General features: G+C 48.2%; 1 protein-coding gene across 2 annotated transcripts in view; it reads left to right on the top strand.

The window, feature by feature from the left end:
• The window catches only part of LOC146869813 (class II histocompatibility antigen, M beta 1 chain-like), a 146549-nt gene that overhangs the window by 64782 nt on the left and 63558 nt on the right, over window positions 1–18209 (top strand). For both annotated transcript variants that reach the window (XM_085618700.1, XM_085618776.1), the window contains exon 2: window positions 6412–6699. In XM_085618700.1, the coding sequence (XP_085474826.1) occupies window positions 6412–6699 (288 nt within the window). The remainder of the gene's footprint in view (window positions 1–6411; window positions 6700–18209) is intronic.

The raw sequence follows: 18209 nt of genomic DNA, 5'->3' as shown, positions 1-18209 counted from the left end.
TTGAAAGTTCCTTGTTACACACACACATGCCCTTGGAGCATGTGTGTGCACCACATGTGCATACTTACATGTTTTTGGGGATGCATCAGGGTGGCCTTTTGGCCCCCTTGCACCCTTGAAATTGCAATGCGCAATTTGTGAGTACCTATTTAGTACTCGCAAATTGCACATGCAATTCCCATTCATTCCTATGGGCCTACCTTAATTGCAATTTGCAAGTTGAAATTAAGGAATGTGTAGGAATCTGATTTTTTTTTTGTGCGATTCCTACATGCATAAGGAATTGCGATTCCTAAACTGCGATTCCTTAAAAATCACAATTTAGAAATCGCATTTCCTTACTTTGATGCACGTGGCCCATGGTTTCTAAAACAGTCTCTAGGCATCTTACGGTACTTCTCAATAAGGTACTGTCTGTAGATCAATTTCCAGCAGAAGGAAGAGGTGTCTATTTGGCAGTTATTGGAAAGACTTTCTCTGGACCCAGAGGATTCTAAAAGCTGTTCTCCAATATCTAGAGTACCGTTACCCGCTAAAATACTGGAGAAGGCCCTTAATGAGGACCTTATGGCATTCTTGGATGCCCATAATATTTCAGACTCCTCTCAGCTTGGATTCAGGCCACAACACTGCTCAGAATCTGCATTGGTAGTTGCCACTGAAGAGATCCGTAGGCAGGTGGACTCTGGAGGTAAGGCCGTGCTGATTCTTATCGATCTGTCTGCTGCGTTTGACACGTGAACCATTCTCTGCTTTTCAACTATCTAGAGAGTATCAGGATGGGAGGCGTAACCCCCACCATCCACAGCTCGTTGCCCTCTATAGAGAACAAAGTGTGGCTTTTGGAGATTTTGCCTCGAATCATTTTTCCTTACCATGTGTGGTGCCTCAGGGTTCGTCATTGTCCCCCACACTATTCAACATCTATGTCCCCCCTCTGGCCAAATCTATTGGGTCCTATGACTTTGTTGCTGTGTCCTATGCAGACGACACACAAATAGTGGTCTCTATTTCATCAGTTGTTGACGAAGTAGCCAGCAACTTTAGAAACTGGCGAATATTATCCTAGGGATGCCTAAAGTTAAATTCTGAAAAGGCAGAGGTTATTCAATTCGGCTCTGGTACCTCGTTCTGGAATACATCTTGGTGGCCCGCTAACATCGGACCTCTTCCTTGTCCGGTTCAAGAAGTCAAACACCTGGAAGTGATGTTTGATGGACAGCTTGGCTTCTCTAATCAAGTAAACCAGGTCACGCCCTCTTGCTTCCATCTCCTTAGAGTGCTAAGGAATGGTCGTTATAGCCTTAGTTCTATCCAGGATGGACTATTGCAACGCACTCTATTTGGGGATCCAGAAACTATTACAACTGAAGATCTAATCACTTCAGAGTGCCATCTGTTGCTTAAAATACCTAGATATAATTTCATCTGTAAAGGTATTCGCGATTTACACTGGCTGCCATTTAGTGGGTGAGTGAAACTGAAGGCCGTTTGCTTGGCCCATACGGCATTGTATGGCGAAAGCCCCTCTTATTTCCCGAAAATCTTTTCTTGGCATGTACCCTCTCGCAAACTTAGACCAAGCACCGCCAAACTGTTGGTAGTTCCTAAAATAAAAAAGAGTCATATAGGGTGGGAGAAGCTTTTCCTTCTTAGCATGTAAGCTTTGGAACACCATGCCCCTTGCCCTCAGATATTAGTCTAACAGAGCATCCTTCAGGAAAATGCTTAAAACATGGCTTTTTTCTATTCATAACCACTAGTTAACTGAACATTACTTAGAGAACGCTCGCGCTAAGACGCCACGGCATTGCGTGTTTGACAATAATCTTACTTACTTACTCCCCCAGCAGCCGGTGACCCCAGATGACCCACCAATGGCCACCCACCTGGACAGGTCAGGCAGCTCGGTCCCCATCTGCAGCTACCCTGTGGTCAAGCTGGACAGAGCTGATGAGGAATGAAACAGGCACTGAACTGTGCTGGCAGGAGCAGTCATGAAGCAGCCATCATAGATTGGCATCAGCCCTGCTTGTGCACTCCTTATTACACGTACACATAAGTCTCAAGAGTGTCTAGGATACTCCTTACAGCACAATTGTTGATGTCCTATAACCTATTAAATGCCCCCCCGCCCCCCAACAACTTCACTGATAATCAATCAGATCTTTTTATAAAAGGATATCACAGCTTGGACATTATATTTATTTGTAGTGATCCTTGTACTCAGGGCTTTAAGTGGAGGGAAAAAAGTAGGACGTGGCCTATATCATTAAAGGCGTGGCTTAAACATGTAAACACCTGGCTTCGGCTTCGTTTAATGTATGCACTTACATTACAAGCGCAATGTGCTACACAAAAAAAACAGAAACACAGCATCAGGGCCGGCTTTATGGCAGTGCGACTGGTGCAGCCGCACTGGGCGCCGACCTGTGGAGGGGGGTGCTGTGACTTCAGGGGGACGCTGTGTTTAGTAATCTCTTATGATAGGAGAGATGAAGGGCACCTATGCCGGTGGTAGGAAGATAATTTGAGGAGGTGGTCATGGGATGTGGGGCGTCAAAAGTGATTGTCGCACCGGGCGCCACCAGCGCTAAAGCCGGCCATGCACAGCATCCTAAGAAAGTCTAACACTCTCAGGGGATGCAAAATTAAGTAAAGAATGTGAATTATACACAGGCACGACTGGTTTTTCACACTCATTTTTGAGAAATCGATCAGTGTTTTTGCCTGTACAATTAAGGACATGAATACAGGGACCGGAAGGGACCCGTTTCAATGTTCCTTTTTAATTCCTACCGGGTCTGAGACCCGGAAGGACCCGGGCCACTGAAAGCCCTGCTTGTTCTGCCTGCATTAGATGTTAAACCCCACACCATCCTCCAAGAGAAAGCCTCGACTGCTAACCCTCACCAGTTTGTCCTTCCCTGCTGCTATCTACATCCCTTGCCCCCTAACTTCCTCAGTACCACCTCCCCCTTATCCCAATTCCTGCCTCAAGGCCTTACCCCAACTCCCCCTCCTCCATGTTGTGTTCTCTTTACTGTCTCCTTGCCCTCTTGCCCTTTCTTCATCGATGCCTCATCTCCAGGGCACAAGTCCTGAATAAAGAAGTGGGGGGACGCTGACAACACGACCGGAAGTGACGTCATGAAAGGTGGCTTGCACCATCAGACTCATTGCCTCCCCTCGCTCACCCCTTAGATGCGATTGCATCAGAGAAGCCAGCGCTTGAGCAGCATTCTGAATGGGCTCCGATCTCGCCCCAGAGAGGCCAAAGAGTGAATGTGTGGCTCCAGTTATGGAGCTCCTGGTAAAATAAGTGGGGGGACACCGTCCACCCGCCTGGTACCCCGACTCGAGCCGTGCTCACCTCCTTCTTTCCACGCTGCCGTGTAACTTCCTTTCTCCCTTCGTCGCCCATGTTTTTCCTTTCCCTCCTCCATGTCTTTCTCCGCTGCTCTCTGGTGAGATGCCCTCTTGCCTCTCCATGTCCTGTCCCTCATTCTTACCTCTTCATCACTTGTCACCTTTCTCCCTCCTTTCCCTCCTCCTTTCATCCTCTAGTGCAGGGGTTCTTAACCTGTGGTCCGGGGACCAATGGGGGTCGGCGAGTCTGCCACTGCTTAGAAAATGAAATAATATTAAAATAGTGTATATAAATGAAGAAGCAAAATGTAAAATTGAACATTTTAAAACATTCTGTAAATAAGCAAGAATTGGAAACTGGAGGCTAAAAAGTAAGTTGATGTCCTCAGATTGATTCATGGGAGCCGTGCAAGGCATTGAACGAAATATAGTACAGGCTATGAGTGATCTCAATTAAACTGAGGAAATCTCCAACCTTTGGATCACATTAACGTTTTGATTTTTTATATTTCTTTTTGAATGAGATAAAAATGTATTTGTTTATTTATTTGAATGCTTGTTTCTGTTTCTTTTGGGCACACAGCTGACACTCTTGTGCACACAGCTGACACTTTTGAGCCCACGGCTGACACTCTTTTGCCCATGGCTGATACACTTGTGCCAACGGATGACACTCCTGTCCATTGGCTGACACTCTTGTACCCACAGTGGACACTCTTGAGCCCACGGCTGACCCTCTTGTGTCCACTGGCTGACACTCTTTTACCCACAGTTGACACTGTTGTGCCCATAGCTGTCATTCTTATGGCCATGGCTGGTGCTGTTGTGCCCATAGCTGACACTCTTCTGTCCACTGACTGACACTCTTGTGCCCACAACTGACACTCTTGTGCCCACAGCTGGTACTGTTGTGCCCACAGCAGGCACACTTGTGCCCACAACTGGCACTCTAATGCCCATGGCTGACCCTCTTGTGTCCACTGGCTGATACTCTTGTACCCAAAGCTGACACTCTTGTGCCCACAACTGACACTCTTGTGCCCACAGCTGGTACTGTTGTGCCCACAGCTGGCATGCTTGTGCCCAACACTGACACTATAATGCCCATGACTGACCCTCTTGTGTCCACTGGCTGATACTCTTGTACCCATAGCTGACACTCTTGTGCCCACAGCTGACACTCTTGTGCCCACAACTGACACTCTTGTGCCCACAGCTGGTACTGTTGTGCCCACAGCTGGCACACTTGTGCCCACAACTGACACTCTAATGCCCATGGCTGACACTCTTGTGCCCACAACGGACACTCTTGTGCCCACAGCTGGTACTGTTGTGCCCACAGCTGGTACTGTTGTGCCCACAGCTGGCATGCTTGTGCCCACAACTGACACTCTAATGCCCATGGCTGACACTCTTGTGCCCACAACTGACACTCTTGTGCTCACAGCTGGTACTGTTGTGCCCACAGCTGGTACTGTTGTGCCCACAGCTGGCACGCTTGTGCCTACAACTGACACTCTAATGCCCATGGCTGACACTCTTGTGCCCACAACTGACACTCTTGTGCCCACAGCTGGTACTGTTGTGCCCACAGCTGGCATGCTTGTGCCCACAACTGACACTCTAATGCCCATGACTGACCCTCTTGTGTCCACTGGCTGATACTCTTGTACCCATAGCTGACACTCTTGTGCCCACAGCTGACACTCTTGTGCCCACAACTGACACTCTTGTGCCCACAGTTGGTACTGTTGTGCCCACAGCTGGCACGCTTGTGCCCACAACTGACACTCTAATGCCCATGGCTGACCCTCTTGTGTCCACTGGCTGATACTCTTGTACCCAAAGCTGACACTCTTGTGCCCACTGGCTGACCCTCTTGTGTCCACTGGCTGACACTCTTGTACCCACAGTTGACACTCTTGTGCCCACAGCTGACACTCTTGTGCCCACGGCTGACACGCTTGTACGCACATCTGTCACGCTTGTACCCACAGCTGACACACTTGTACCTATGACTGACACTTTTGTGCCCACTGGCTGACACTGTTGTGCCCACTGGCTGACACTGTTGTGCCCACGGCTGACACTCTTGTGCCCACAGCTGACACTCTTGTGCCCACTGGCTGACACTCTTGTGCCAACGGCTGATACTCTTGTGCCCACGGCTGACACTTTTGCGCTCAGTGGCTGATACACTTGTGCCCACGGCTTACACTCTTGTGCTCACTGGCTGATACTCTTGTGCCCACGGCTGACACTGTTGTGCCCATCGCTGTCACTCTTGTGCTCACAGCTGACACTCTTGTGCCCATGGCTGACACGCTTGTGCGCACATCTGTCACGCTTGTACCGACAGCTGACACACTTGTACCCATGACTGACACTTTTGTGCCCACTGGCTGACACTCTTGTGCCAACGGCTGGTACTCTTGTGTCCACGGGTGACACTCTTGTGCCAATGGTTGGTTCTCCTGTGCCCACGGCTCACACTCGTGCCCATGGCTGATACTCTTGTGACAACTGGTTGACGCCTGTGCCCACAGCTGACACTCTTGTACCCACTGGCTGACACTCTTGTACCCACTGGCTCACACTCTTGGACCCACAGTTTACACTTTTGTGCCCCCGGATGTTACTCTTGTGCTCATGGCTGACACTTGTGTCCACTGGCTGATACTCTTGTGCCCACGGCTGACACTGTTGTGGACACGGCTGACACTCTTGCGCCCACAGCTGACACCATTGTGGACATGGCTGACACTCTTGAGCCCACAGCTGACACCATTGTGCCCACGGCTGACACTCTTGTGCCTAAAAATGAGACTCTTGTGCCCACTGGCTGACACTATGCTGCCCACTGGCTGACACTCTTGTACCCACAGCTGACACTCTGGTGCCCACGCTGACACGCTTGTGCCCACTGGCTGACACTGTGGTGCCCACTGGCTGACACTCTTGTTCCCACAGCTGACCATCTTTTGCCAACTGCTGATACTCTTGTACCCATGGCTGACATTCTTGTGCCCTCTTTCCCCACAGCTGGTTTCCTTTTTCAGATGATTGGAATTTGTGCCACCGATGGAGGTCTGGAGGAGATGGATTTTTTTAATGCGCTGATCCTCAACAAGCAGCTCCTCGCGAACTACGACAGTGATGGGGGCGTCTTCGTGCCTTGCACACAGTGCATCCCTGAAGTGCACAGGGCCATAGTGAGTGTCACCACCATCTTAAACACGAACCCCAACACCAGCCACTGGATGGAGGCCAAGATGCGGGCCTGCAAACTCAATGCCCAGCGCTTCTGGACGGACACGGTGAAGAGGACCAGTGAGTACCACCCCACCCTGATCCCCAAACCACTCACAGCACTGCCCGGGACAGGACCTCTGACCTTTCAGTGGTAGTGAGAGACCCCCACTCTCACCCAGAATGACTGACCTTTCAGGGGTAGTGAGAGACCCCCACTCTCTCCCAGAATGACTGACCTTTCAGGGGTAGTGAGAGATCCCCACTCTCACCCAGAATTACTGACCTTTCAGGGGTAGTGAGAGACCCCCACTCTCACCCAGAAGTACTGACCTTTCAGGGGTTGTAAGAGACCCCCACTCTCACCCAGAAGTACTGACCTTTCAGGGATAGTGAGAGAACCCCACTCTCACCCAGAATTAATGACCTTTCAGGGGTAGTGAGAGACCCCCACTGTCACCCAGAATTAATTACCTTTCAGGGGTAGTGAGAGACCCCCACTGTCACCCAGAATTACTGACCTTTCAGGGGTTGTAAGAGACCCCCACTCTCACCCAGAAGTACTGACCTTTCAGGGGTAGTGAGAGATCCCCACTCTCTCCTAGAATGACTGACCTTTCAGGGGTAGTGAGTGACCCCCACTCTCACCCAGAATTACTGACCTTTCAGGGGTAGTGAGAGACCCCCACTCTCACCCAGAAGTACTGACCTTTCCCGGGTAGTGAGAGACCCCCACTCTCACCCAGAAGTACTGACCTTTCCGGGGTAGTGAGAGACCCCCACTCTCACCCAGAAGTACTGACCTTTCAGGGGTATTGAGAGACCCCACTCTCACCCAGAAGTACTGACCTTTCAGGGGTAGTGAAAGACCCCCACTCTCACCCAGAAGTACTGACCTTTCAGGGGTAGTGAGAGATCCCCACTCTCACCCAGAATTACTGACCTTTCAGGGGTAGTGAGAGACCCCCACTGTCACCCAGAATTACTGACCTTTCAGGGGTAGTGAAAGACCCCCGCTCTCACCCAGAATTACTGACCTTTCAGGGGTAGTGCAGGGGTAGTGAGAGACCCCCACTCTCACCCAGAAGTTCTGACCTTTCAGTTGTAGTGGGAGTCCCTCACCCAGAAGTACTCCCTTTCAGTGGTAGTGAGAGATACCGACTCTCACCCAGAAGTACTGCTCTTTCAGTGGTAGTCAGTGACCCCCACCCAGAAGTACTGCCCTTTCAGTGGTAGTCAGTGACCCCCACCCAGAAGTACTGCCCTTTCAGTGGTAGTGAGTGACCCCCACCAAGAAGTACTGCTCTTTCAGTGGTAGTCAGTGACCCCCACCCAGAAGTACTGCCCTTTCAGTGGTAGTCAGTGACCCCCGCCCAGAAGTACTGCCCTTTCAGTGGTAGTCAGTGACCCCCACCAAGAAGTACTGCTCTTTCAGTGGTAGTCAGTGACCCCCACCCAGAAGTACTGCCCTTTCAGTGGTAGTCAGTGACCCCCACCCAGAAGTACTGCCCTTTCAGTGGTAGTCAGTGACCCCCACCAAGAAGTACTGCTCTCTCAGTGGTAGTCAGTGACTCAGACCCAGAAGTACTGCCCTTTCAGTGGTAGTCAGTGACCCCCACCTAGAAGTACTGTTCTTTCAGTGGTAGTCAGTGACCCTCACCCAGAGGTGCTGCTCTTTTAGTGGTAGTGAGTGACCCCCACCAAGAAGCACTGCTCTTTCAGTGGTAGTCAGTGACCCCCACCCAGAAGTACTGCCCTTTCAGTGGTAGTCAGTGACCCCCACCCAGAAGTACTGCCCTTTCAGTGGTAGTGAGTGACCCCCACCAAGAAGTACTGCTCTCTCAGTGGTAGTCAGTGACTCAGACCCAGAAGTACTGCCCTTTCAGTGGTAGTCAGTGACCCCCACCTAGAAGTACTGTTCTTTCAGTGGTAGTCAGTGACCCTCACCCAGAGGTGCTGCTCTTTTAGTGGTAGTCAGTGACCCTCACTCAGAAGGACTGCCTTTTCAGTGGCAGTCAGTGACCCTCACCTAGACGTACTGCCCTTTCAGTTGTAGTCAGTGACCCTCACCCACAAGCACTGCCCTTTTAGTGTATGGCCCTGTTCACACCCAGCAGCCCTGCATTATGTTGAGTGGCCCAACCTCCACCCAGGACCCTGCCCTTGAATGGGTGATCCCAACTCTGCCTGGAATGATGCCCTTCCATTGGCAATGGACCTCCTCCACCCCAGACCCAGCAGCCCTGCCCTTCCATTGGCTTTTGCCGATCCTGCCCATGACCCCTCTCCTTTTATTGGTTTTGGGTGATCCCACCCATAAGCCCTCTCCTTTCATTGGCTTTGGAGATCCTGCCCATGAGCCCTCTCCTTCCATTGGCTTTGGAGATCCTGCCAATGAGCCCACTCCTTCTATTGTCATTGAGCAATCCTGCCCATTAGCCCTCCCCTTCTATTGGCTTTGGGTGATCCCACCCATAAGCCCTCTCCTTTCATTGGCTTTGGAGACCCTGCCCATGAACCCTCTCCTTCCATTGGATTTCGAAATCCTGCCAATGAGCCCTCTCCTACCACTGTTTTGCCTGGAGGGTTGTGTTCAATACCCTCCAGGACTTGAGCGGGTGAGGTCGCGGGTGCTGGTTAAACTCCTTCATCCTAGCCTTAATGTAGGACTGCTCCTTGCATTTGCACTTGGTTCCTGCTGCTAAAATCGTTTTAACTTGTATTTTGCTGTTTTTAAATCATTTTAACCCATGATATTACACTAGCACTAAGCTCATACCTGATCTTTGGCGCACAGCTGCCTAAGCGGAAGCCAGCTGACGAGGCTCGTTCAGTTACGGCAGTGGTAGGCGGGGTCTGGAGCCATTGGAGGTTAACGCTCTAGTGCTGGGAGGCTACATATTCTGACGCTGCCGCGACCGCTAGCTCTGTTTTGCCTGGAGGGTTGTGTTCAATACCCTCAAGGACTTGAGCGGGTGAGGTCGCGGGTGCTGGTTAAACTCCTTCATCCTAGCCTTAATGTGGGACTGCTCCTTGCATTTGCACTTGGTTCCTGCTGCTAAAATCGTTTTAACTTGTATTTTGCTGTTTTTAAATCATTTTAAACCATGATATTACACTAGCACTAAGCTCTTACCTGATCTTTGGCGCACAGCTGCCTAAGCGGAAGCCAGCTGACGAGGCTCGTTCAGTTACGGCAGTGGTAGGCGGGGTCTGGAGCCATTGGAGGTTAATGCTCTAGTGCTGGGAGGCTACATATTCTGACGCTGCCGCGACCGCTAGCACTGTTTTGCCTGGAGGGTTGTGTTCAATACCCTCCAGGACTTGAGCGGGTGAGGTCGCGGGTGCTGGTTAAACTCCTTCATCCTAGCCTTAATGTGGGACTGCTCCTTGCATTTGCACTTGGTTCCTGCTGCTAAAATCGTTTAAACTTGTATTTTGCTGTTTTTAAATCATTTTAACCCATGATATTACACTAGCACTAAGCTCTTACCTGATCTTTGGCGCACAGCTGCCTAAGCGGAAGCCAGCTGACGAGGCTCGTTCAGTTACGGCAGTGATAGGCGGGGTCTGGAGCCATTGGAGGTTAACGCTCTAGTGCTCGACGGCTACATAACTGATGCAGTCGCGACCGCGCAGCACAAGGCAAGCCCGTCTGCGCCCGTCCACGCTCGGATCGGGCTCAGGGCCAGGTTCCTTGCCCCTTGCTCACCAGGTCTCTTAAGATATTCTAGTGCAAGGCTTCATGAGTTAAACCCTCGGAGATTCGAGATGGACTGCCCGAAACTTTTTCCTCACATCGCTTCGGAGCACTCGCTCAAACCCTGTGCCAACTGCTTTATTTCTCTTCCTCATTTCCTGGCACTTCCTATTAGGGCCCTTTTTTCTGACCACACGATCCCTTCCATGCCTAGGAGCAAACTTGAAGATTTTAAATGCCTACTGCTCAACTCCAGATCTTTGGTGAAGCACAGTTCAGAATGCTGCCTGTTTATAGAAACTAACAACATCAAGTTGGCCTTCATTACGGAGGCCTGGACTGACATGGCCTCCGGTCCGGATATAGTTAAAGCTACCCCCCATAACTATCTCTGCCATACCTTAGACAGACCCGTTAGGAAAGGGGGAGGTCTTGCCGTCATCTACCACAATAGTTTAACTCCCACTTTCGAGGTAGCCTCTAATGGCTCATGTGAGGCTCTATCCATCATGGTTCGGTTCGGCCCCCATGACTCCTTGAGAGCAATGCTCCTATATCAACCCCCTGGCCCTAAATGTGGCTTCCTTGATGCACTTGGCCCTTTTTTAGAAGTGGTTTGCTGTACTAAATCTTTCACCATTCTTGGGGATTTACATTTTCACCTAGAAGATGCCTCCGATTCTGACACCGTTAGGTTGCTCGAAATTATGGAGGGGGGTAACCTTTCGCAGCTCGTTGCTGGCCCCACCCACTTGAAGGGTCATACCTTAGATGGAATTTTCACTAATTCTTCCACTCTGTCCATTTTAGACATTCTACCAATTCCCTGGTCTGATCATGCGGCCATTATCTTTGGAATTTCCTCTTCCACCACCTCTGTGTCTAACCCTAAACCCAAAGGTAAAATAGCCATTCGTTCATGGAAACATTTAAACCCAGTTAATTTTGAATCCACCTTGACTGACTCAGCCCCTCCTCTTTCCTCTAACACTGAAGAAGCCACAACTAGGTATGAGGACTGGATCAGGGCGGCCTGCCACAAACTGGCCCCGGTCAAATGGTGTTCCCCCAGACGACTAATTCCATCTGCCCCTTGGTTCTCACAAAAACTTCAAGAACTCAAATCTGAGTGTAAGAAATTGGAGCGCAAATGGAGAAAGGACTACAACTTAAATGATAGAGGACTTTATAAAGGTAGCCTATAAGAAAACTCTGGAGGAAGAAAAAAAGGCTTATTTATCAGCCAAAATTGCTAATGCCAAAACTTCTGCTAAGGAACTGTTCAATACAGTAACTCTGCTCACGATCGCCTCTAAGCCCATTGGGCTTGGTGACATCGAATTTTGCAACACGCTTGCCACTTTCTTCTTAAATAAAGTGGATACCGTCTTCTCCGCTTTTATTAACCAAACAAGTTCGGCGAGTGTTAGAAATCCTGTGACTATTTTAACACCACCTGCTCCCATTTTCAATTCTTTCTCCCCTCTGACCGTTCCGGAGATCTGCACCCTGCTAATGGGTTGTAGATCCGGGTCTCCCAAGGACCCCTGTCCAGCCTCAATACTGAAGACGGCTCCCGCAATCATTTCTTACTCCTTGACCCCTATACTTAACCAGATTTTGAGCTCTGGGCACTATCCGCTGTCCTGGAAAACTGCCTCCATACTCCCTCTCCTAAAAAAAAACCCACTTAGACCCAGCTGACCCCAACAACTATCGGCCCATCTCACGCCTTCCCTTGCCGGCCAAGATCCTGGAGAAGGCCATGAACATGCAGTTAAGCCGGTTTCTGGATACCAGTGACTTGCTGGATCACTCTCAGTATGGTTTTCGGGCAGGGCATAGCACGGAGTCCGCCCTCATAAAAGCCACGGAAGAAATATGTGAAGCGGTCGACCTGGGCGGATCAGCCATTTTGATTATGCTAGATCTGTCTGCGGCCTTCGACACGGTTCATCATGACCTGTTATTGAACCGTCTGTCGAAGGTCGGGGTCCAAGGAGTTGCTTGGAACCTACTAAAATCTTTTCTGACTGACAGAACTGAAACGGTGGACCTGAACGGGGAAACATCTAAACCTTTTCTCCTTCCATGTGGAGTCCCTCAGGGCTCCTCCCTTAGCCCGACTCTTTTTAATATTTATGTAACACCGCTGGCTGCCCTTATCCGGTCTTTTGGCCTGCATATTACCTCCTATGCGGATGACACCCAAATTGTGTTATCCGTACAGAAGGGGAAGGAACAGGGACTTGCCTCCAGCTGTCAAAATTGTATGGCCGCCATCTCTAGTTGGATGACAGCCAATTGCCTAAAATTGAACTCGGGCAAAACCGAGGTGATAAGCTTTGGTAACAACCCCAATCTCTGGTCCCCAGCCTGGTGGCCGAGTGAGTTGGGGCTCCCACCTGCTCCCTCTCGATCTGTAAAAAATTTGGGTGTGATGGTGGATAACACCCTCTGATCAGGTTAGTAAAGTAAAGTGGTTTCCACTTGCTTTTTTATCCTTAAGACTCTGAAAAAAATTAAACCCCTTCTGGAGGAAGATAGTTTTAGAACGGTAGTCTCTACTCTAGTTTTATCCCATCTTGACTACTGCAACAGTCTTTATTTATCAATAAACAATAAACATCTTAATAGACTTCAGATGGCTCAAAATGCGGCAGCAAGACTGCTTACTGGCACGCCAAGAGCGGTATCAATTAAGAAATTGGCTCCCAATCAAAAAAAGAGCCCAATTTAAGGCCCTTTGCATGGTTTTCAGAGCTCTTCATGGAACAGGTCCCATGGATCTGAGAGAACGGATCCACTGGTACACCCCCAGGAGAGCATTGCGGTCATCGGAAGCCAAATTGGCAGCAGTTCCAAGGGCTAAAAAGGCCAGCTGGGATGGCAAGAGCCTGGTGGTCAGAGCTACCTCCGCCTGGAATAAACTTCCATATTTCCTAAGGTCTGCCACAGAACTCACTACTTTCCGTCGAAATTTGAAGACTTGGTTGTTCCCAGATTAATTTTTCGGTCTCCTTCGGGAGGGTGGACTTTCCCTCCAGGGAAACAGTGTGCAGCGCCAGGACACCCTCGGGTAACAGAGCGCTTTATAAACTTGCATAACATAACATAACATTTGCTTTGAGTGATCCCACCCATGAGCCCTCTCCTTCCATTTGCTTTGGGTGATAACACTCATGAGCCCTCTCCTTCCATTTGCTTTGGGTGATAACACTCATGAGCCCTCTCCTTCCATTTGCTTCGGGTGATAACACTCATGAGCCCTCTCCTTCCATTGGTAATGGGCAATCACCCCAAGAAGCCCTCTACTTCCGTTGGCTCCTGGCGATCCCGCCCATGAGCCTTCTTCATCCATTGTCATTGAGCAATCCTGCCCATTAGCCCTCCCCTTCTATTGGCTTTGGATGATCCCACCTATAAGTCCTCTCCTTTCATTGGCTTTTGACAATCCCACCCATGAGCCCTCTCCTTGCATTGACTTTGGCTGATCCCACCTATGAGCCTTCTTCTTTCATTGGTACTGAACCTCCACCCAGCAGGAATGCCCTTCCAGTGTCTGTGGGTGATCTGCCCTATTCCAGTTCCATATTGAGTAGCCCTACCCCACCATATGCTCGCCTGAATTGTCGTCTATTGTAAACAGGATGGTAACACCAGTCACAGGGCCGACTCTAGCGCTGGTGGCGCCAGGTGTGACAATCTTTTTAGGCACCCCCACAAGGACCTCCTTCAGCACAAATTCCCACACTACCACTCTCCAAAAGTGCCCGTCATCTCTCTACAGCCCCTCTCTCACATGCATTTCGTTTTTTTAAAGCGCTACTTATATTCGTTCACACTCAGTTCTATGATCTGTACAGTACACGTTCTATGCGGCAAGCACATAAACCCTCTGTGCTACTTCATGATCAGTCAAAACTGCCACTGGACAAACTGTTACAGGGATTCTGCTCATACACAGAACTATGCGCAGGAAACCAGGACCTCAGTGAATTGTGGTGTACCAAAAACTCACCCCAGAACCCCTTATCCGACCAGCATCAGTGTCCCATTCGTTATCCGTATTATCACGGAGGTCCCAATGAATAGACAACCCAGAACAAGCGACTTAGGGTACTCTCAGGAATGGTGGGAATCAGAAATACCTGTTCGTTATTATTCTCATATCAGTCCACAACAAGAGTAAACTCAGACACAGTAAAAATAAAAAGAGTTTATTTTATAAACCTCGTGTCCTAAGATGCAGTACTTTGGCTAATACAAGCAGACAAATGATTAATATCAAAACCATCAGCATTGTTACAATACCATAGAAAATAAAGGGAGAAATCATGTTATAAATGACAGTGGGTTACAGCCACCTTCCCTTCACTAATAAGCTAAAGTTATTATACTAATAAAAGGTCTCTAGGCTTGAATGGGGAACCCCATACCGTAAGGATCAGCTTAGTGAAATCACATCACAGGATCAGATGAAGTCTTCTCTCAGGAAAGCTCTTCTTCAGAACGTGAATTAAACATGCAGCCTGCAATATTAAAAGCACTCGCCTTTCAGGTATTCGCAGCTGCGTGTATGTTATGGCTAAATAGTGGGCCGATCAACCTGAACTCCAAAACATGCACTGTCTAGCGACCCAGACTGTTTCTTTACACAATGTGCAGACCAAGGTCGCTGCTCACTGCTAGGGATGTGAACAACAGACAGTTCTCATGCGAAGGAAAAAGGCGAGCAAGCAGTTTTCAAATAATAACATGTAACTGCAGTGTCGTGTGCAAAGGCAGCAAAAGTGGCAAGATGGCTTTCTAACATCTAACGCGGTTATGCTAACTTAGCAATGTATGTATGTAAAGGGCAGCCTTCACTACACCCCCTTTTGATCGGACCACTAGCCAATAGGGATACAATCAGGGAACGCAGAGTTCAAGTACGATAGAACAGAACTAAGTGCACGTATTTGAAAACTAAATGGGCAGTGAAAGTTCGAAAAGAAAAACCTAAAAAATTTTTGGGGAAAAATCAAACAGAATCATTGAAAACAAGGCTCAGAGAGCCTTTAATACTGAAATCTGTGCAACAAAAATTGGACGACCTCCATGTTAATCCATCAAGGTATATGCACAGTAAGTAGCAACAGCTTCCAACAGGAAATCGTTGGAGCGTCCTCTAAAAGTTTCTGCCATCCAGTTTAATAATGGAAATGAACATACATGTTCCTCGACAAGCGGAGTCTCTAGCACCATCAGAGGGCAACCGACGTGTTCTTCAAGATAACTGTTTGCCAGAAAGTCATACGCAGCCGTTCCGATGTCCCAATTCCCTAGTACTCCATGTGCCGCTCCACAGGCCATAATCCTGACACCAGAACAGTCCAATTCATGAGCCACTAAGGGACTCATTAGTCGATCATAATCCGGGGCGGGAGACACCAAGTTTGACAAGCACAAATCCAGAGCCCATTGGAAGGGACAGTCTAGGCAATGAAAAACAGGTTGCACGCATGTAAAGTAGGAAAACCGGAAGGACAATCCATAGGCTATTCTAAAAGTTGCCAGCGGTAATGTACCATAGTACTCAAGCATCCGGTCACGGAGATGTAGCAGTCGAGGCAGGCTGACGTGAGACACATATTGTGCAGCCATTGCGCAGTAAGAAGACCAACAACAGCACACCTGCTACGAGGGCCAGAATCAACGGGAGACCGCCGAAGACGCTGGAAAAAATAGAATGAAAAAAGGCCGGGATCACACCAAAAATAGTTTGGAAGGAGGTCACGAGGCCGGAGCCCACAATTTTGAAAAAATGAGCCAAGCCACTTGTTGACGAGGCATTAAAGATAGTTTGAATCAGAGCCCCAAAATGAAGTGGGAGGTCAGTAAAAGCGCCTGCACCTCGGTGCGCGTATTTGCTACGTGAAGGACAAATGTTTCCCGGGAAGAAGTCAGCGATTTCAAGGTTGGAATGGAAGGCCAGTTGGATACATCCAGCCGCGCATGTGGGGGAGGGAATAGGACATTTTTACAGCAAACCACTCTTTGTGATACAGTCACTATGTAGGGAATTCCCACTAGCATCCCGCAGCAAGCTTAATTATTTAAAAGCAAATAACTACCGTTAGCAAGCAGCGTGAAAGATGGTGTAATAACTGGCACCGGAATCCCTTTCAATACGCAGGCCAAATTTGGAGCGTGTACATTGCATGCACCATGCAATTGAATGTGCCTACAAACTACTGAATGATCAGGTGTGGAAGTGCATTCCTCGCCTTTCAAGTATACTTCTTTACCATCTCTCGTACATCTGTATGTAAAGGGGAGTGACCAAACCTCATGCAGAAAGACTGTACCTAGTTGTTCATATCTGCCTAGTGCATAATGTTTCATGCATGAGCTGAACTTAAACAATGGAAAAGGTAAGGCGATCAACCCGTGTATAAGCCACACGGCTGAATTCAATTCGGCCACAGAGAAAGGTAAAGGTTCTAACTTTTCAATATGCAGTAATGAGTATGTTGCATCTTTCATGGACATAAACTGTTGTTTTGCGGTTAAATTAAAGGGAAGAAATAAAGATGACGTATTCATATAGTCCCATGGGACCTTCCCTGCCTTTAACGTTTGCAATGTCCATGCAAACTGCATGACAGAACGCAGCTGATTTTGACCATGGTACAACACAGACATATCATCTTGCACAATATCAACAATAGAAGAAACAATGTTGTCTAATGAATAAATTCTGGAAGAAAGGGTGTTAATGCTATTATCTATAACGGCTAGTACTTTTTCCATATTGGCTTGATTGATAGCTCTCAAGTGGGAAGTAGCCTCAATTTGTGATAATTTCCAAACCTCGTTATAAATTGCATACACCCATCTTTTGGACCTGCCACCCACAGGGCCCTTAACAAAATCATTCAAATCTATTTTGTCATGTAATTTTGATAAATGAAGTTTAACAGATGCCAAGGTGGAATGTTGCAGCCAAGATTGGCATAACTTACCTACCGAGTAGGTAGTTACTGAATGAGAGGACTCAAAACGAGGATCCACGCGCACTTGCCTATACCCAGGTCTCAGACCCATAAACCTATGTTGACAGGAATCGGAGCTCGTCTGCCATATTAACCAACCTTCTGGACTTATTTTAGAAATATTGAAGGACGTGTTAGAGATAGATGACTGCAACGCATCAAGTGATAGATCTGTTTGGTTATCCCAATTCGGATAAGCACCCAGATCCGCAAAAGAGGGAAAATGTATCTTTTTCGAAGTAGCCAATCCAAGACAGGTGGTTTGGAAGATTGTCGAATTTAAAAACAACATGTGATTTGGTATAAGGCAGGCACGATGCAAAGCTTCTGTTCCTTGTACCTGCCACGGTTTGAAACCCCAAACCGATTTAAGATCAATAGTAGCCTTCCACAGATCATAACCTTTGATTGACAACTCATCCATAAAGGACTTAGAATATAATAATTTTGTGTGTGTCAGCCGAACTTTAGAGGCAGGCTCAGCTGCCACTTTAAAATAAAAGGAGGCTGGATTGGAAACACTGAAATCAGTAAAATATGTGTATTTGTCTACCAATGTAGGTGAGCTACCTAAAAGTGGTGTTGGACAATGTTCCCATTGGGTAAAACTTACAAAATTTCGAAATGTATTTGCTTTATGCAGGAAATGATTTCCATAATGTTGAAAACAATACTGTTCAGCATAATTAGCAGTATCTGAATACAAATCCTCAGCATCAAATGCAGCATAATATTTTAAATCAGAAAACAGTGCTTCTATGGCATGAACGTCCCAATCATCAGAACGGATGTTTTGCTTAACTACATCACCCATAGAAACCCGAAATACATTCTGTACATTAATGACCTCAGTT

This window comes from Triturus cristatus, chromosome 1_1 (genome assembly GCF_964204655.1).
Source record: "Triturus cristatus chromosome 1_1, aTriCri1.1, whole genome shotgun sequence".
Classification (NCBI taxonomy): domain Eukaryota; kingdom Metazoa; phylum Chordata; class Amphibia; order Caudata; family Salamandridae; genus Triturus; species Triturus cristatus.
The sequence above is the reverse complement of the archived record's forward strand: the minus strand, read 5'-3'. Positions and strand labels throughout refer to the sequence as shown.